General features: G+C 39.2%; 1 protein-coding gene across 1 annotated transcript; it reads left to right on the forward strand.

Annotated features, from left to right (window-relative positions):
- The first annotated feature begins 53 nt into the window (after window positions 1-53).
- Window positions 54-19001, forward strand: OSTF1 (osteoclast stimulating factor 1). Its single transcript, XM_075079338.1, has 10 exons — window positions 54-256; window positions 9596-9642; window positions 10248-10298; window positions 10382-10445; window positions 13286-13339; window positions 13785-13892; window positions 14354-14403; window positions 14519-14597; window positions 15060-15158; window positions 17918-19001. Exons 1-10 carry the CDS (start codon window positions 223-225, stop codon window positions 17974-17976), a joined length of 645 nt encoding a protein of 214 aa, XP_074935439.1. The 5' UTR covers window positions 54-222; the 3' UTR covers window positions 17977-19001.
- Window positions 19002-20494: the final 1493 nt, after the last annotated feature.

Genomic DNA, 20494 nt, shown 5'->3' on the forward strand with positions numbered 1-20494 from the left:
GGCCATTGGCTGGGTCCTGCACTGGGCTGGGAAGCGCCCGCCCTCCCACTCTTCCTGTGTTTCTTCTTTCTTTCCTGTTCCTACGGCCCGCCGCCGCGTACTGCTCCCGGGAGTCCGGCGAGGTCTCGCGCCTCCCGCCTCGCCCCGCGGGCCCCTCGCAGGCAGCTGACCGCCGTCCCCCCCCCGCTCCCCGCCCCGCGCGCGCTCGGGCCGGCCCCAACCATGTCCAAGCCGCCACCTAAACCAGCCAAGCCAGGTAAGGGGGGCTCCACCGGCCCGGCCCGCCGCTCCCTCGCCGCCCCCCTTACTGCTAGGTCGGCGCAGGACGCGGAGCAGCCGGCTGCCTGCTGAGGCGCGGACGGCTCGGGCTCGGGGTCGGGTCCGGGCTGTCCGAGCCGGGCGCCCGGCCTGGGGGGAGCGGGACAAGGCGGCCGCCTACCCCTTCCTTTCCCCGCCCCGCCTCCATTAGCTTCCGCGCCGCTTTCTTGGAGCCGGCGGCGGGGGACAGCCTCTTCCCTGGCCCTAGTGCCGGCTCGGCCCGGCCCGGGAGAAGGCTCCCGAGCGGGTACTGCCCGGGAAGCTCGCCGAGGCCAAAATGCACGGAAAGCCTCGTAACCTGTTAAGCAACAGGCTCTGAAATACTCAGAGGTTTGCCCTGTGACTGCGTGGATTAGCGACATGTCGGTGTATGAAAGTGGTTTTTCAGTCTAGTTCTGTGCTACGTTCGTCTGCTTCTTCCGTGGCACCCGGCGCTCTCCCTTGGGGGGCTCACAGCGTGTCCTGTGACATTCTGGCGCAAACCTTCCTGTCCCTCTTCCTGGCGCATTTGGGCATTCATACATAAATTTTTGCTCCTGCACCCTTTTCAGATATTTAGAGCAAAGTTAGTTTCAAAAAATTAGTAACAATCACAGGTTTTCCTAAAAGAATATTGAAAAAACAGGTGAAAATACATTTCTTCTGTCAAAATTTAAGACATTAGGTTTAGGGGTTTGGGTTTGTTGGTTTTTTTTTAATAAGGAATTGATCTGGAAAATGCAGCTGCTGTTTTTCATGTTTGCATATTATCTCCCAGTATGAAAGGTTAAATTCTTTCTTCAAAGTTAAAAATTCGTTGTGAGTGTAATTATATAGGCAAGACTAGTTGGTGTCTCCAAAAATATGATTTTTGTGGTATGCTTGGTCTGATAAAATGCAGACTGCCATCAAAAGGACAGGTTCCCTACTTGCTCTGCCCCACCCCCCACTATCTTCTTTCCATTCCATTTAGTGACATGACAAGCTGGACCAGTGTTCTGACTTTTTGTGTTAGGTTATTTTTATGTCTAATGAAATTGCTGAGCTGGTTTACCTAATGAGTGTTTCACACAGCAAAAGGAAATGGGTAGAAATAAATAGCTGAAGAAGGAAGAGGAAGAGAGTAACACTTTCTTGGTAGTGGCTTTCAGAGCTGATTAAGGGCAAAATTTGTCAATTTTGACAAATCCCTCATTTTTGAAGGGAGAAAGTCTTATGGAGGCTGTTGCGTCAAATTTTTCCAAGGCATTTTCAGGAACGGGCTAGTATGCTCCATAGTAGTTCTGTAGTTAGATATCTGGCTTTGTTCTGTAATATCAGTTATGCCTATGCTACTGTCACTGAGTCGCTGAGTTATAGATGTTAAAGTGTGCTAATTAAAGACAGATAAATACAGGAACTGCATGTGGTGAAATAGCTGCTACAGCAGCGTAATGCTGTCTCTTTTGGTGGCTTTTAGACTGCAATTGGTGGAATGTCGTAATGCATTTGGTGAAGCTGTGTTAGTTTTTCTTCACTGGCTATTATCAGGTATCCAGTCTATAAACTGATCCATAACCTGTGTCAGGGAACAGCAAACCTGCTTGCCTTGTTGCTGAATTACAATTCAAGACAGACAGAAGAGAAAACAAGACATTGGTTGCTATAGCTGTTTCCTTTGTATTCAGGGGAAAAAAAAATCGCAGGCTAGATAGAGGTGGAAGGAGGTATAGCAGGAAGTGAAAAATATCTAGTGAAATAAATACTCATCCTTTCTAAAGCAGTGAGTGTCCACTGTTCATCACAGGGGTGTTGGGACATTAGAGTTGGATGGTTAGACAGTGCTTTAAAAATGTGGAGGAAAAAGGAGGTGCAAAGGGAGAAGAGCTACCTAGCTGTAGCATTAAGTGTGGTTTTCCTCAGTACATGAGAGCATTTTGTCTGACAGAAGGTTCTTCTATTAATCCTGTGGCATGCACAGCACATTAAGATTTCAGTTACAGAGAGAAGGCTTTGACATCAATGTATCTTAGATAGTTATCTGATATGTTTGTCAACACTTGAGCTAGGATTTTGGGTTCTGTGGTTAGCTGTTTTTAGAGGCTTTAGAAGGCTTTTAATGTCTGGTGTTTTAAGACTTCTTTTTTTTCAACAAGTGGCTAGCTTTGCTTTTCTCTTGAGGCTCTGCATTTTTGTTTTCTAGCTGTATTTTCTATTTAGACTTGCTATTGAATATAAAAAGGAGTGGAGTGGGAGTTGAAAATAGAAACTTTGTCAGTGATATGCAAGGGTAGGGTTTCCCCTCCATCTTTCAGAAATTCAACTGATGTCTCAAACTACATTATTCTTTGCAGAGTTTATAAACCTCTTAAACATACTGTGTCGGATGTTAATTCTGTCTATAAAATTTAACTTATTAAGTCCTTTGAACTTGACAAGCTATAGTGGCTTCTGGTAGTTGTCTCTTTGAACGGTGCTCTCTGTCTGATTATGCATTTTTGATTAGAGCCTTACATGGTGTGAAGCAACAGCTTTTGGGGAGATGAAAGTGGTATATTAATATTTTAAAGAAGCCTTACTTTCATATTCTCCAGATAGAGTAAGGTTTGTTGATCATGGCCTAGAGTCCACACATTTACATTTTATGGAGGAAGACCAGTTTTTGTCCCAAGGAAATTTACAGTTTAAAATTATTCCAATTCAGAGGAAGGGAGGCAGCAGGAAACATAACATATGTGATGTTAAGGGTTAGTTCCTTAAAGCAGATCTGTTGACTTTGCAGCCACTAGTAGCTGTCACAGTTAAAAATATGATTTTGAATATAAATATTTTATTTGAATCACAATCAAGTTCACTTCACCTTAACTCTTAGGTGTAAAGCAGGAGCTGTGACAGTTAGCACAGGACCAGAAGGCCTGCATTGAGTCACATGCCTAAGGTCATAACAGGAGGCTTAAATTTGGCTGAGGTGGTGGTGGTTTGCATTGCTTCTGTAGTCAAAGAAAAGTTTCGGTTAGCCAGGGAGATGTGAGCATGTGAACGTGGGGAGTTATGCTGAGGTCATCAGCTCTAAGGGGAGAAGAACATCAGAGGAACAAATAAACAGTTCCAAGTCTGATTTCTAACTTTCATTTAAACTTTTCATTTAAACTTTCGTTTCTAACCTCAAACCTTCTTTCTGCAAGCTGTTGGGGCTACAAACAAGCTTCCTACAAGTGAAGGCATTCTGTGTATTTTCAGAAATAAAATTGGCAAGAAGTAGATTTCAGCATCAAACTGTACCAGTCAAAATTCATTTGTGAAATTGTGTGCATATACATCTTCTGTGAGAATATTCCTAATTCTGATTTTCTGTAAACAAATGCTGTTTGCCCCTTCCACTCCAGATACTGGCTGATGCAGTACATGATTGTTCCTGGGTTACCCCAGTTTGTCATCTACACTGGCACCAGTTTACCCTTTGCATTCATTTCGACAGTCTCTAAACAGAATGCTAGGCTTTTTTGTTTGTTTGTTTAATACACCCTCCCCCCTTCCTCTCTTCTGATTTTTATGCCCTATGTTCACTTCCCCTTTCTAACAAGCAGTACTTAGGAGTGGAAGATGGTTCTCCTACCAATGGGGACTCCTCTTTTGTCTGTCTCAGTGTGGCAATCCTTAAATGCTGTGTTGTGTTCTGTTGTGTCTGTGTGGAAGATCCTGTGAGCAAAATCCCAAAATATAAGCTACGCTCTTGTGAAACATGTTTCCACTACTTCTATTCCTGCTTGAAGGTCTGGATGTAAAGCGCCTTGTTTTCCAGTACCTGAGGAGCCAGAAAAAATGTTTCAGTCTGGCCATAATGTCCTTCTAACAAAATTGCATGGCTCCTAAGAGACATGCAGATCATAATATGAACACGTCTTTGCTTACTAAAGCAAACTGCAAGCATATCACAAATTATTCTCATCTGCAGCTTACCCTTGATATTGTCAATTGATCAAAAAGATTGTGACTTTGAATTGCTGGCATTGCCAGGTTGTGTAATTCCTTTGCAGGTTCTTAGGACAACACTAAGAAAACACACTGTCCTTTTGCTGCCACACTTTCAGTGAGATCAGGCAGAAGATGCCTCTCACATCCTTCAGAGAAATTAATCTGAGTATGTACCAAAATTCATATTCCCAGTTGTATGTGTTCTGGGAGGAGACTCTAGAACCAGCATAGGCCATGGAACATGCAAACTGTCCTTTTTCTTCCCCGCACCCCTAATCTCATGTGTTTTTTCTCTTTTTGGTCCATTTGTTACAGGTGGAGATTCAAATTAGTTGTTTTCCATCAAGTTGGTGCTAGAGAGAGTATCTGATTCTCAGCTGCTTCTGTGCAGCCTTATGGGAGCAAGGAGGAGAATGGCTGATGACAGCCCAGGATTAGCTTGAATCCTTGTAGGAATTAAGAGTTAAAGTTTTCTAATTTATCCATAGAGGACCACGGCCGATTCTGATTTTCTAGAACACAGACATTATCAATTTCTCTGTGTTATAGGCACTGATAGTGCTCTCTGATACCCAGTGAGTCTGTTTATCAAAAGTAAATTAACTATTCTGGGTTTTTTTTATGGTAACGAGGCAGGGGTCGGTCTCTTCTCCCTAGTAACGACCGATAGGATGAGAGGAAGTGGCCTCAAGCTGCGTCAGGGGAAGTTTACGTTGACCGATAGGATGAGAGGAAGTGGCCTCAAGCTGCGTCAGGGGAAGTTTACGTTGGATATTAGGAAAAACTTCTTCATTGAAAGGGTTGTCAAACATTGGATCAGGCTGCCCAGGGAGGTGGTTGAGTCTCCATCCCTGGAGGTATTTAAAAGAAGGGAAGATGTGGTGCTTGAGGATATGGTTTAGTGGTGGACTTGGCAGTGATAGGTTAGTGGTTGGACTCGGTGATCTTAAGGGTCTTTTCCAACCTTAACAATTCTATGATTCTATAATCTAGAGCTGCTCACTCTAAATATAATATTCGTAGAACCTTTTTTGCATCAATGACATTTGTGTCCACCTATGGCAGGCAAAGCAGGGTTGAAATGCAGACAAGAGACTCCTATCAGTCCACTGCAGCCACGGCTTGGTAGCTCCCTTGAACATTGGCTGACTGCCATGATTATTTTCTTAACTAAAATAAGTATCTCTTGCACTAAGTACTTTTTTTTTTTTTGGTTGAGGAAGTAATATAAATTGACAGCTAATGAAATTGCTTTCCCTTCTCTTTGGTGCTGGAAGTTCAGCCTAACTAAAATATCTAATTAAGTAATGCCATGCAGGGATGGGTCCCTTTTAAATTTTTTTTGGTGGGTATTGTTTTTTTTATTTTTTTCCCCCGTTAACAGGTGAAAGCAAATAAGAGGAAAGCAGAGAATGCTTTTGTGGCAAGTTGAGTAAAAGAGGATTTTAATGCTAGTGTCTATGGTGGTGTAGAGAAGCTGGGGTAGAACCAGAAAGGAAGTGGGGGGGGGGGAAAAAGCATCACTCTAAGAGAAACAGTAACTCCATGTTATGAAAACACTTAGAACTTCGTTGGAAACAATATTCTGTTAATGATACTGCAGTTGATTAAAAATAAATCTCAGAACTGCTAGGAGAAAACACAAAACTTCTAGTCCTTTGAGAAAATGGCCTTTTTTATTACTTCATATTAAAAAAGCACAGCGGTGAGCTTGTTTCAGTTCAGTACATATCAGAAGCTGCATTTTTAAGTTGCTGTTACTGTTTAGCACCTCAGTGCGTTAGAAATCTGCGTTGCCTGTTTCCCTTCCTGATAAACGCAGAAGTTTATAGAAGTTATCCAGAATAATTTGGTCAACCCAGTCTGATAAAGGCATTTGTTATCTGTTGCTGGTTAGAAAGAATGGTTAGTCTGACTCCTTTACCTTGTGTTGCTGGGGGAAGGTTTGGCTAACTGTGGCTTGAGAATATTTGTATCTGTTTAGTATGTGTAATAATATACCCTTTTTATTTGTCAGATAGTTGTTTCGCAGGTGTTTAATGCAAATTCTGGGAGAAGGGAAAAGGCAGTCTTGTGGCTAAATGATGGGATTGAAGAGAAGAACCATTTACGTTTGCCCCTGGGCTTAGAGAAAGATTGTGGGACACATCACTGTGCCTCCGTTTCCTTTGTTTTTAAAAGGGATACTCCCCTCATTAGTCATGGTGAGAATGAAGTCGTTAATGTTTGCCTGGTGGCTTGAAATCTTAAAAAGGTATAAGAATTTTATGTATTCTAGTTATTTTCTTTTCTACAGGTGCATGGTAGGTAGGTGCAGTCAGTCATCTTTGATAATTTCAAATCAGTCCTAATGTATTCTCCATCCTACATTAATCTTGCAGCATGGTTTGTAGTGGAGAGATGGTAGTAAGGGGGAGGACAGGTCTTCTTCAGGTGGTTTCTAACCTTTTGATTATTCCAAACGATGCCTGCCAATGCAAGCTCCAAGTCTGTCTGCATGCCTAGGGGTGGTCATTGCTAGATAAAAAAAGTACTTCAGGTGATCAGAGGTACTCATGTGCCTAGTAAAATACAATTTTTGGCATTTGCAGAACAGGGATTCAAGTTTGATGTGCCTTAACAGGCTTAATGTCTGTTTATCAATAAATATTTAAAAGATTGGTGACAGTAATGAGTAGTGTTTAACTTCTATATAAGGTGCCGTAAAATTAACATTAACTGGACCTGCGGTTCTATAGATGTAAATCTGTACTTTGTATTTCATCACAGGAAAAGGTTTTAGAATGTGTTGTGCTGTGTGTGACACCACAGCTTGACATTTGAGGAACTAACTCTGTTTCAGTTGTATAGAATTAAAAAAAAAAAACAAACAAAAAAAAACCTCACAAACAAACCAAACAACAACAAAAAAAAACCAGCCATGAATTGCCATTTGTTTAAACAACATTTCAGCAATACTTTTACCAGCATCATTGTTCCCATTCTTCTTTTCTTCCCCTTAGGGTGTGATAGCTTTAGAAATCCTGGTGATACAAATGCGGTACAGGAAACACACACGAGACACAGAAATCTATATATTTCTTGCTTTTCCCTGTCTTCTGCCACCTTCTCATTTCTCTTTTTAATATTTCTTATTCTTCCCTTTTGTTGTCAATTTCCTCCTTTTACTAACATAAAACCTTGAAAATTAGTGAGTGATGGTTAAAGTTGCTAGAGTTGTCTGTGTGCAGTTTTATTTTGCATTTTTCTGTCATCAGTGTAAGAAAGCCTAGGAGAAGGGACAGTACTGTCACCCATCCTGTTTTGTCTTCTCTTGTTCTTTTTTTTTTTTACTTTTTTCTGTTTGACTTCATTTTGAAGCTCTTAGGTCTAGGTGACACTACTCTGTACAGTCCTTGTTCATCATTTCCATATGGGTAATGAACAGAACAGAGGTTTCATCCTTTTTAGCTGTTGCCACAGTGCATTTACTTAGTTTTTGAGGCAAATTTCTGAGAAGGGTTGGACCTCTTATGTCTAGGAAATGGCTGCTGTGTGAGAGGGAACCAGTAAAGCCAAACTGAAATTCTATGATAGTGTTAAAAAATAAGAACTGGGAGGAGCATGGGATTCAGTTACAAACTGGAAGGATAATCATATATACAGTGTCTATATGCATTTGGCAATCTAGAAAGTTTACATGGATCAATTTTATGGTTATACTTTTACATACACTTAGTCCCAAAAAGGCCTGACACAGATGACTACAGAAATCTTTTGCCTAGATGTTATGCTTTGGTAAATACCACTTTAAAAATATGTGCTGTGGGATGGCTTTTGCTAGGGAACATCCAGAGGTACAGGAAAACATCTTTTAAGAACTGCCTGAAGACTGTGGGGTATGCTGCAAAATGGCAGCTTATACATTTGAGTACCATCCTTTCTGAAGCTTGTCAGCCTATATACATTTAGACCAACATTTCTAAAGCCCTTAAACTAACTTTCTAAAATGATCACTATTGTGGATAGGCTTTTAGATACTGCGGTAACGAAGACTATAATGAGTAGCAAAAAAAAGGCAAAAAAAAAATTCTAGCAATGGTGGTTCTTCACAGGAAGGTAAAGGCTTTTTCTCGAGACATAAGGAAACCTGTTCTCTTGTTACTCAGTTCTCTCCGTGTAATATATTACACAAGATTCTGTGTATGCACACCTTATTGTACAGTACTAACCTTTGGCAGTAAGTTCATTAGTTTCCCTGAAGATACAAAATAGCCTGGGCCAAGCATGGTCTAAGAAATTCATTGTCCTGATGGACCAAATATTGCTTCAATTACAAGTTAATCTATACAAACATGTGAAGTATAGTGTAAGAACCTGAAATACAGCTACATACTTGAGATATTTAAAAATAAACAAACCTGCACACTTAAGACTTTAGATATTTAAAAGTAAGAAATGCAGAACAGTCTGCATAATGTATTTCTCTATTGTGTTCAGTGGATTTTAGCAGTTTAGCTAATAAAATTATGTAAGATAAATGTTTCTTCTGCTGTACTCATACTTTCTGCCCTTGAAATGTATCTTTACTGAAATTTAAAAAAAAGTGTTTATACGCATGCTGCTTTTGCAGTCTATGCGGTTAAATTTGTACCTTTCTGCATTAAGGTTGTATTTTCTTGGCATGGATGATGCTGACAGTCTCTTCAAAACTGCCTTATTAAAATAGATGTTGCCCACTTAGTGGAATTGTAAACACTATAGCTTATTATAAGCATCTGAACAGAACACCATGTCAATTGTAGATTCCATAAATAGGACTTGGTGACTGTTTGCCATTTTTCTTAAATGCAATGATTTCTGTTCTACTGCATTTTCCTAATTAGTAACAAGTAAGTATGAGAACATGTTGCAGATGTTGGTCATTGTTTTGTTTTTTTATTCTTTCCTTAATTCTGTATCATTTGGCAAATATGACATTATTAATAAAAATATATAAAACATGTATGAGTGTGCAGGCATGTATATGACTGAAACTACACTTTGCCTCAGAAATAGATGGCAACACTTTAGTTCATTTGCACGATGAGTTATGAGGATATGCACAAGAGGCAGCTTAGATTTAGCTGATCAGTTCACCCATTTCCTTCAGAGCCCGTGCTGCTGGGTTGACTTTGTATCATGACTTTCAGTGAGAGAGGCGGAGCACAAATTCATTCACCAAGCATCTTTAAGGGTTAAGGAAAGGAATTTATTTGGATTTGAGGGCTGTATGTGTATGCTTTGTTTAGAAGGCATGACACTGATACTGTTTGGTTTTTGTCTTTTTGTTGTTTTTGTGTTTTGTTTTGTTTTTTTTTTTTAGGGCAGGTTAAAGTGTTCAGGGCCCTGTACACATTTGAGCCCAGAACGGTAAGTACATCTAGATTTTAGAGAAGCCTAGTTTTAATCTTGTCTATAACAACATTTCTTCAGTTCTGCTAGGGTTGGCCTATTAGACTTATTGTACTGTGTTTTCAATGAAGCAGCCTGCTGGTGGATATTGGTTCTTAATGTGACTAAAACTGCCTGATTACAAAGTCCAGTTCTTCTAAAAGCAGCACGCTTTCTTCTCTACTATCAGTTACCTGCAATCTAAGTGATTTTTTTCTTTTCTTCCAAAGACAACAACTATCAGAAAACTAAGAGATTTGATGAACTGGGATCAACCAAAAGGGGGTGAAGTTAATAAACACAAAATAAATTTTACTGGGTTTGTTGCACAGTGCTCTGCTAGAAAGGCCACAGTCTCTTTCTTTAGTTGTCAGGAAGATTACAGATCCAAAAAGTTAGCTGTAGGCAAGTAAAACTGCAGTATGAAAGACTGTCAGGCTGTTGTCTAGTTGCTAGAGAATTTGAGTTCTTCCTCTTTTGAAATAAGAGCTGAATGTACTCTGCTTTGCACAGGTATTTGTTTAACCTAAGAACCCCCATTCAGATTTTTATTTACTCTTCCTCTTGTTTTTTTTTTTAAAAAGCCAGATGAACTGTACTTTGAAGAAGGAGATATTATTTACATCTCAGACATGGTGAGTAAAAGGCATCCTGTACAGACTGAGTACTTCTAAGATTCAGCATATCTCTTCTAAAGTATTTTCCCTTTTCTCTGCAGAGTGATACAAATTGGTGGAAAGGAACTTGCAAAGGGAGAACTGGACTAATTCCAAGCAACTATGGTAATGTCTAAAATGTTTTCAGTTGGTAAGACCATTCACAGTCAAAGGAAATCACTAAATAAAAATAACTGATAAACTTATTTCCAAAAACTGATCACACTATTGGCATTTAACAGTCCTCTACCAGAGTATTTCATAATATATCTGCGATATCAGTCACTGCTGTACATCAGCAGTGGATAGGCTGTCTTATGTTTTTATAACCTAGAGGCAGCTTGAGTTTGCCAAGTGTTCATGTTTCTGCTTGTGCGGGTAATAGCAATAGACGTTCTCAGCTTTGAGGGGAAGAACATTTGGATCCAGAGGATGGTTTTACAGACTGTGCATGAAACTGATAGGCTTCTATTCTTGATACCCTTAACAAACATATTGCAGTCTTTAAGATCTTCTTGCTGCAGTATCTTGGTTATATTCCTTCAGTCTGTATGTTGCCTTTTTTTAACTAGACCTAAAGATAGACAGCTGCAGCCTTTAGTAGGTTTGAGCTTAAGAAGTCTGACACAGTGTGGGGTGGCTTCTAACAGAGATAATCAATACTGGAATTGTTAAGTAAACTTGCATATGGACAGGAAGCTAAAGCAGATTGTGAGCAATTCTATAGACCTCCTTTGATTTCCACACACCCCCACCCCCCACCCCGAAGAAATAGGGCTGTTCCTGTTTTGTTTGGTAATTTTTTTTCTTTTAATGCGTATATCGAGTCACAGGAAACATTGTTTTCTAGGGGGTTGTACCACATTAAAAATCTCATACCTGTTTGTACTGAATAGAAATTGCTTTTTCAGATTCAGCTAAAATCACTTTGAAAAGCTGTGAGTACAGACAACACAGCACAAGTCTTCCAAGTCCTCCCCGGAAATGTAGGCAGAGTAGCAGTGTCACATGACAGATTGCAGTGTTTCTTCATGTTGTCCCATCTTCACTAGGAGGCATTGTGGTAGCAATGCTATGATTCCCTGCCCTGGCTTACAGTTAGTAGAAATACTTGAACAGAAGCCTATGGCACAGTTATTGAGACCATGGCATCAAATGTCACTTTACTTTGTGACTTCCAGACTGATTCTGCCCTTGCCATCTGCTAGACATGGTCACTGTTGTTATACAAGAAGAATAGTTTACACATGCTCACCTACGCCCGAATTTCTTTTGAAGTGTGTTATATTTAAAATAAAACCAACAACTTAATTAGTAGGTTGGTTCTACTGAAATAATTTGGAAAAGTTGCCTCCAGAGTGCTTTAATGAAAAGTTACCTGAGCAACAGTTTAAATTCTGTTTTAAGCTGGGCAGAGGGCTGTGCAGTGTCTCTGTCTGCACGTTCACAAAAAATTTCATATGTACGCAGAACAGAAGCCTGTGCAGACCCAGGGAACGAAGAGTATCAGAAACATGTGAAACACTGATCTACTGTGCTCTTCTACAACCTTTTTGCAAAAGGTGAAGACAGACCTGCAACTACTGAGTCTCTGATGGGGTCTTGTGCTCCATCTGCTGGGTTTGAAGGAACGCATTTGGAAAGACAGAATGGAAAAGCTGGTGAAGACAGAGTCAATGTTATCTGCATTAAAAATACTTATTACTGAGCTTCTGACAGAAATTTTCTAAAGACAAAGTTATTTCTAGGCTTTTGAGACAGTGTTGTTAGTGTTTATGCTTTCTGCTGTGCACAACAAGCACTGTTCAATACAACTAGCATGTTCTGCTTGTGTAATGGCTGTCTGATCTGGGACTGGCTTCTCCCACACTGCTTCAGGATTCTGTTCAGTGTTTGCACAAATTTTTTGAACTGAAATATCAGAATCTAGCATTTAAGTTTTATTTAACTCACAGCTAGAGAGATAAGCATATGAAATATTGCAATTACAGGCATTACAGGAGGGACACACGCCAAAGTAAGAAAAGACCTGGATAGGCCACAGTAACAGTCTTGAGACTTTTATTTCTGGTAACTGACACACATTACATTTGCCTGCATTGCTTCTGATTACAGTAACAGTTTGATCTAAGGAGTAATCTTTCACATTCTCCCTGCCTCCTGTAGCAAGCCATAGCACAAGGGCTTTGAGAGCCTACTCATCTCGGATTGTACACTTACTTGCCCATACCCTTAGTAGTCACAGGGTTTTCCACCTAAAGAAGTAGTTTTTAAAAAAGAGTTTCCAGACCATTGTCCCACTTGTAACTGTTTCACAGAACTGTTCAGTTTTTTTGCTGTTGCAACAGCATAGTGACCAGGAACTGATTGCTGCTCCTCTCTATTAAAACCTACAGTGTCCGAGATGAAGAAGAGGTCTACAGAAGCCTGAACTTCAATCTACCCATCACTACATTCATTATTTAAGCAGCTTTGATTGCAGACCTCCTGCAAGTTTTCCAAGGAAAATAAAATATATCTGTAAAACAAATAGGAAGCCTATTGACAGTGGATTTTTTTTTTTTGTGATGCTTCACAGACCTGTTGGAAATAATTCACTCGTAACTACAGATAGCAAGCTGTAGGTTGAAAGCCTAGCCACATTCAACTGCTCAAAACCATCTTACAAGTGTAGAAAGGGAAGTTATAATCAAGATGAAATATTGGCAGATTCCCAGCAGCTTGCAACCACTGATCAATTTGAAACAGTTCTTTGAAGTTTTCACAAGCTCTTTTCTGAATTGCTTTCCCATACAGAGGAAATTGAAGTACATCTGACTAGTCCATCACTCACAAATCCCTTTTCATGTTATAATCAAATAGCTATTACTGGTTCTTCTAGAATAAAACAAGCTTTATTTCCAAACAGGTGTCAAATACGTGTTCAGTTTCAGAAATAGTTAAGAATTTATTCTGTTTCATTTCAGTGGCAGAGCAAGCTGAGTCTATCGATAACCCACTGCACGAAGCTGCCAAACGTGGTAAGCGTGATGTAGGTTTTAGTTGTGTAATGCTAAAGGATGATTTATTTATTTTCTGCCAAAATAATAATATATTTAGAATGAAAATGTCCTGTCTGTTTTGGTTGTCTGGTATCTTGAACAAGTTATCTGATAAGTTTTGCAGCTTTCAGAAGTTGAGCTGGTTTACAACCTGATTCAATTGCCACTCTGTGATTGTGTACACTGATGAAGAGTTTGGTCCTATCTATTTATCTACATAGGGATCTAAAGGTCTTCTGGGAGTGGAAGAAAAGATGTTTGGTGTGACTTGGACTGGTTGTTTTATGAATTTTAAGTGTTGCTGCTAATAACCTTTTATTCTCATAAGTTCATAGGAGGACTGACACTCTTCAGAAAGAATGACATGCATTTAATGGTTCTGTTAACTTTTCAAAGAAATATCAAATCTGAATTTGTCTTTCAGGCAACCTAAGCTGGTTGAGAGAGTGTTTGGATAATCGAGTTGGGGTCAATGGCTTAGACAAAGCTGGAAACACAGCTCTGTACTGGGCATGTCATGGAGGCCACAAAGGTATCAGAGAATTAATTTGAAATTATTGATCTCTGGTTTTCTTCATTTGCTTGTTAGTCTGATTGCTAAAATTGCAGTACTAAATAATAAAGCCAGAATTTTTTAAATATCATTCTACTTTTTGTAAAAGAAAAGCTAAAGCTAGAAGGGAGGTTCAGCTCCATCAAATGCTGTGTGTTTTGTTGTTGCTGTTTAAGCAGGCATTCTAATCAGCATAACTGTTAGAAGAAGGGCAGACCAAAAAGTGTTGTATTGTTTTTGATATTTTATGCAGTAGCATTTCTGTGTGACCAATGGTTGTTTGCTCAGTGCAGTCGAACAGATTTTCATTAGCCGATTGGATTGTTCTTTCATTGAATCTTAACCAAAATTCATACTATGAATGCAAAAAACCATATTTTGTTTCCACTGAATTTTCCTCTCTATTGCCCCTCCCCTCACCCCCGCCCTGTTTTCTGCAGATGTAGTGGATGTTCTGTTTACCCAGGAAAACCTGGAGTTAAACCAACAGGTAGGTTAAACCAACAGACTGTCACAGTAGAGGTGAGTTTTTATTCATCCTTGGTACAAGCTGAAAGTTTTTTTGCTGTATTTTAATCCTGTTGCTTTTCCCTCTAACTTCACAGAACAAATTGGGAGACACAGCTTTGCATGCTGCTGCATGGAAAGGTTATGCAGATATTGTAGAGATGCTGCTGGCAAAGGGTAAAGATATTCACCAAGGTTTTGAAAATCTGTGTGGCAGACTAGATTCCTGAATGTTTATTAACCTGCATTTTTTAAACTGTTTTCCCATAACCCAGGTACAGTCTTTAGCCAGCTTACCTGCCTGACCTTATAAGCCTTGCCAAAAATTCTGGCAGCTGTTTGGAAAGTAGACACCTGACCTGCTCGAGATAAACTTCATCCTGCTTTGCAGACAAAATTAGGCACTCAAGCCCCCAGAACAGCAATGAAATCTGCTTCCTGGGAAGGGAGAGCAGCCAACTCGTTCCCTAGCCAACTGTAGCTTATTGAAGAGCATCCATAGCTTTTAGTCTGCTTGAGAGCAGTCCGCAGATGAGATTCCCTTACTGTTCTACCTGTGCTGCTGAAACTCATATTGTAATACCATTGCTCAGAAATAGCTGGGAAAGTGATTCATCATGAAAATTTTCTATTATAAAGGGGCAAGAACGGATCTGAAGAACAATGAGAAGAAACTGGCTATAGACATGGCAACCAATGCAGCTTGCGCTTCTCTGCTTAAAAAGAAACAGAGTGCAGGTATTTCTGGTTTCATTATATTGATGCATTTTTCCTTTTTAGAGGATACTTACTATTTCACCCAAATATCAACATGTTGGTAGCCATAGAAACCAGTTGGGAGCTACTTGGGCTAAGGGTTGTGTTTTGGAAGGGTTCACTCGACAGGTTAGTTCATCAGAGCCTGGCAGAGACCTATGGTTTATCATGTTTAGTGTTACTGACTCCACACAAAATGCCATCCTGTGTGGAAGTAGTGAGGAAAGGGAAGGAAATGGAAGACAGGCCCTTCCAAGTGGAGAGACAGAAAGAAAGCAAAGATGGAAACTACTTTAAAAGCAGTGTTCCACAAGGGATGGGGTATGAGAGTAAAATTATGTGATATGTTCCCACTTGTGCCTGTCTGTTCCTCCAAACTAAGCCAAACACTGACAGATGCTCCTCTTTTATTTTCTTATTGCTTATTTTTATAAATTTCTTATCCTTATATTTCTCTAAGTGACTTTCAAATAAAGAAAGAATGCTTTCAGGTATTTATCAAAATAGTGTCACTGCCTCCCACTTTGTTCATCTGTTCTAATAGCACAGTGTCCATGCACAAAAGAGTTGAGATACAAGGCTATTTTAAAAAACTGAACAATTCAGTCTTTGTTCAGCGTAGCATAATTAATTTTACCTGTAGCTTTCAGGAGGCTGAAGTTAGGGTGGCAGCCCTAGGTGAATTTCAAATGAAATGAGAAATAACTTAAAAACACAGGCAGGGTTCCAGCTTGCATCAGTGGTATATGCAGTCTGTAACCATATTGTCGCAGGGCTAGCAAGAACAGAGGGAATGCTAACCTGTGGGTTGTTAGTGGTTATGGGAATTACATAGTGGAATAGCTCACTGCAGCTTTAGAAGGCCAAGAAGAGCAGTTGCAGCAAAAATACTGTCCAGCATCTTGATAGAGGTAGTATTAGGATTTTGCAGAAAACCTTGACAAACTATTTCCATCAGTTTTGACTCTGAAGAAGGCAGTTGTAACAAATGGCAGAATTTCTTCTGTTTCCATATTTTTTTTCTGTTGTAAGTTAATACCTGTTAGGAGCATTTCACCTTTCCCTGTCAATTGTAGGCACCCAACACAGGAGTGTTCTCGGTTCTCATGTCCCTAGTAATTGTATTAATGTTTCATTTTATGATACTAGGTAACTTCTGCTCTGGTACATTTGGTTCACGCACTCTTAATTAATTTTGTTTCATGACTGACTGATCTTTCATCCGTAGTCAATTCATTTGTTACCAGCCTGGTACTCTTGCACACTTTTTTCTTGTTTGCCTTGATGTAAGAGCTGATGTTCTCAGTCTAACTGCAATTTGAATATTAGCTTCCTTGTTTGTTTTTCTGTCTTAATTTGGTCTATTATAATCTCTATGGCACTACTGATCTGTATACTTGTATTTTGTATTTTCTTTATTTTTATTCATTTCATTCTTCTGTGTCTGTTGATTCTACATTTCAGTATTTCCAATGTCTGTGAGTGAAACGATCATTCTTTTTCAGAGATTCTGTCCTATATCAATAATCTTCCTGTCCCCAGTTTCCAGTCTGTTCCTATTTAGATATGGCTTCTGTCCGTCTGTAAAACATTTTGTTTTATCCAAGGAAGCTTACTTTGCCTTCACTTAAATGTTCAGTTTTGTGTTTTAGATATATACACACACATTCAAATGTCATGATTGCTCAAGTATATTCTAAGAAATGAAAGTTACTAAAATCCTGTCATAGAAATGTAAAATGATTGTATCATTTGTATTCCTGAACAAGGGAACAATTGTTATACAGAATAAATGAGATTTGTCCTTTCTTGAAATATGGATCCTTGAGCACAAGGCTCTACAGTTTCTCTCTTTTAGTTCCTTTCTTCCTTTGCTGCTTCTCCTACTCAAAAAGTAAAAAAAAAATATTTTGTCTTAGATTTCTTTTATCAAAACAGTTGTGCAGGTCAGTTTTAAATTTACTATTTTTTTCTTCTTCCAGAAGTCTAGAATATAAAAGTTATCACTTCTGTGAACTTTATCAGTCTTATGTCTGCACCTGATATTTTCAATGCTTTGTTTTAGTATGTTATCGCAAAACTATGACTGACTAGGATCTTGTGGTTCCTGGCTCTTAGTAGTGCAATATAGTATACATTATATGTATTCCTATTCCCATGTATTTGAAAATCTGTGGGCAAATAATAATCTGTCACAAAAAGCCCCTGCTATTTATCTTTGTACAATCCCAAAGGTAGATGTAGTTCTGAAGGCACTGGTGCACATCTGGTGAATATACTTTAATACTGTTTTCTGCTTACTATCCTTCAAAAGAAAAAGCTTATAGTACTTCTAAGAAATATTTATTCAGGAAAAAAATCTAGGTGAGAAAGGCAGGAGGGGACAGAGTAGGTGGAATGTGTTTGATTTTAAGCAGAGAATGGCAACCAGCCAGGCACTCAATGAAGCCAAAGAGGTTTTCCCACCAACTCAGAGTTCCAGCTCTGCTGTACAGGTTCCAAGGAGCCAGAAGATGGCTCTTGAAGGTCACAAACAGACTAAGTGTCATATATAGGAGATATGATTGCTGCCTTAGCCCTACCTTTGAGATCCAGATCTACAGCCCCATTTGTGTAGCCCTAACATCTCTAGATGATAGAGGAATCAGGTTCCTCAGATGCTGGTTTGCATGCAGTGCAAATGTGAGGCTTTTTCTGGTTTTTTTTATCCTGGATTGAGAGAGAGCTTTGTTTCTTTCCAGGTACAGTCCGAACATCAAGTAATGCAGAGGAGTATCTTGATGATGAAGACTCCGATTAGCTTTTGTCATCCAGCCTAAAGAACTATAACTTGCATTGCCTACGTCATTCCCGAAACATATCTTTACAACTGTAAAAATATCTTACTTAAGAGTATTGCAGTCTTCCAATATAGCATATAAATAAGAGGGTGAATAATGCTTTCCAAAGGAATAATCTTCATGTGTGACAGAGATGCCACATTTTAAATCAGAATTCCTTTGGAATTAGCTCACAGAGGAAGTGTGGCATACCCATAGTGTGCAGTGGCAGAGGCCACCTTCTAAACTTACAGGTTTTATCTCAGGCCTTCCCAGCAAGTGCCTTGTGTCTCTGGAATACGCTCCTCAAACTGAAAAGTCTCTCTGGGACAGGACACCATTGTTAACATCTCTCAAAATCTCCCTGGGCATAGGTCCCTTTGTGCAGATAAGATAATACTGGCAGAGTCAATAGTGGATGACAGGTGTGAATGGAGATGCTGCTCTAGAGAGTGACCATCTTTTGCCCACATGGAACCAGCAAGACAAGGTTTGTTTTTTTTCTTTTAAATTCCCACCCCATTTCTTCCTGTACCCCTCTAAGTAAGGGGTAGAACGACATGGGACAGTCTGCCCCTGGATGCATTGTCTTCTCTATTGCTATGGGCCCAATCCCTGAAATGTAAACTCAGGTGAAATGCTTGCTTAAATCAGTTTTGTTTGAGAAATACACTTAATTTTGCACTTAGTGACTTGATTATTTTGCTTTTTGAAGTGCATTGTGCTGAAGCTGTTTGTAGTGAAAGGCAGCACACTTGTCTATTTATCCTGCCTATATTTTTTTTATGACCGCTTGCTTTTGTTTTTTAAAAATGTTCTTATATTTTGTTCTAAATTACCTCAAAGCTTAAGTGTATTTGAAGGAATGAGGGAAAATGTATATCAAATATACCACAGGTATCTTTAGAAGAGATATCTGAAGCTGAATAAACATTTTAAAAATGTATTACTTCTTCATGTGAATTAAAGAGAATTAAAAAATAAATTAAGCCACTTTCAAGCTTCACTGCTGAGTTAAAAAATAAGTACTTCCTTCAGATTGCTGAAATAGATGCAGCCAAATATTATATCCTATTGAGGAATACTTCCTTACTGTGGTGGGAAGAAAATATTACTGTATTTGAGATACAGTCTCATTTTCAGTTTTTGTTGCTAGCTTCTATATTACCAACTTTGACATATTCAGTGCAACGCAGCAGTCTGTGATACTTAAAAAAAAAAAAAAAAGGAAAAAAAGAAAAAAGAAAAAAGCTCTTGTGAAAGATTGGGGATAAATGGAAATCACACTAAGTATTCTAGAGATTAAAAGAAGCCTAGAGCACCCTTAACATCCCACTTCTAAAAAATACATTGAACCAGATGTTTGTATTTAGATTATCCTGGAAAGAACTAGATACAGGTAAAGCTTGTTAAATGAGCACTTACCAAAGAAAGCAGTGTTTGATTCACCCAGGACTGTGTAAGATGGAGGCATTGCACAAATAGTCATGTGCAGATATAATTCTAAACTGTTTAAGGGTTAAAACCATAGAACAAATGTTTTAGCCCTATGAAATACTGTGGTCAACTGAAGAGTGATGTTTTATTTCGTGTGAACTTGAAAATCCTAGAGAGGATGAAATAAAAACCAAACACACCAAGTGTTTGTTCCTAGCTTTCATTAGAACTATTGTTGAATATGACTCGTAAGAGACAGAGACCGTGCTGCTTCACGTTTTATCAGCCACCTATTTTTACTAGCCCAGACTTTTACTACAGTCAGGCCATGTGTTTGCATACCGTTGATTAACATGATGTAACTTCACACTGCAAGCAACAAAGGACCTGTAATAAAGAGGCTAGAAAATCAAGAAGGTTCATGTATCTGTTACGTGAGTCTCTTTCCTGCATAAAGGAAGCTCACATGGTTAAAGTTCTTCAGTGTTACGGGTTGTGGAGAGAATGGCTCTTCCCAAGTGACCATTTTCTGTATCAAGCTTTGGAAGCAGAGTCTGTATTCATAAATAACTCTTAATGTGATGTCTTCTGCTGCCATGGGTTCAACATCCTAAAAGTTAATTGCAGCATTTGATTTAAAAATGTAATGTTATGCTCACATCTGTGGAACTAGCTGCTGCCAGAAGACCCTGTGTTCTGCAGACAGATCTAGGTGCTGCAAGGTAAGAATGGTGACAGAAGTGCCAGTTGGGACCAGAGATTGCCTGCTAATTTCTTACTGGAGTGCCCTGAAGGAGTCACATTTACATCATAAGGCAGCTAGCAACTGCTGTAATTTGTAGGACCAAAATTACTGGGTTTTTTTCTCACAACTTTGTTTTTCCTCATGCAACTGTGTACTCGTCTTGTGAAATACAAACCACTGTGAAAGCTTTTAGGCAATAAATTACTTTTTGCCTAACTCTAGCAGTTAAGTTTTGATTAAAACAAACAAAAAAAAAAAAAACAAAAAAAAACCCCACCAAAACAGAGGAAAAGTCTTACAGCTGGAAGGAATTACAG

Source organism: Phalacrocorax aristotelis, chromosome Z, assembly GCF_949628215.1.
Source record: "Phalacrocorax aristotelis chromosome Z, bGulAri2.1, whole genome shotgun sequence".
NCBI classification, from domain to species: Eukaryota; Metazoa; Chordata; class Aves; order Suliformes; family Phalacrocoracidae; genus Phalacrocorax; species Phalacrocorax aristotelis.

Coding starts and splice junctions, on each gene's coding strand:
- OSTF1 (XM_075079338.1), top strand. CDS start 223: ATGTCCAAGCCGCCACCTAAACCAGCCAAGCCAG. Junction 13,340..13,784: donor GCACGAAGCTGCCAAACGTG/GTAAGCGTGATG, acceptor TTTGTCTTTCAG/GCAACCTAAGCTGGTTGAGA. Junction 15,159..17,917: donor TAAAAAGAAACAGAGTGCAG/GTATTTCTGGTT, acceptor GTTTCTTTCCAG/GTACAGTCCGAACATCAAGT.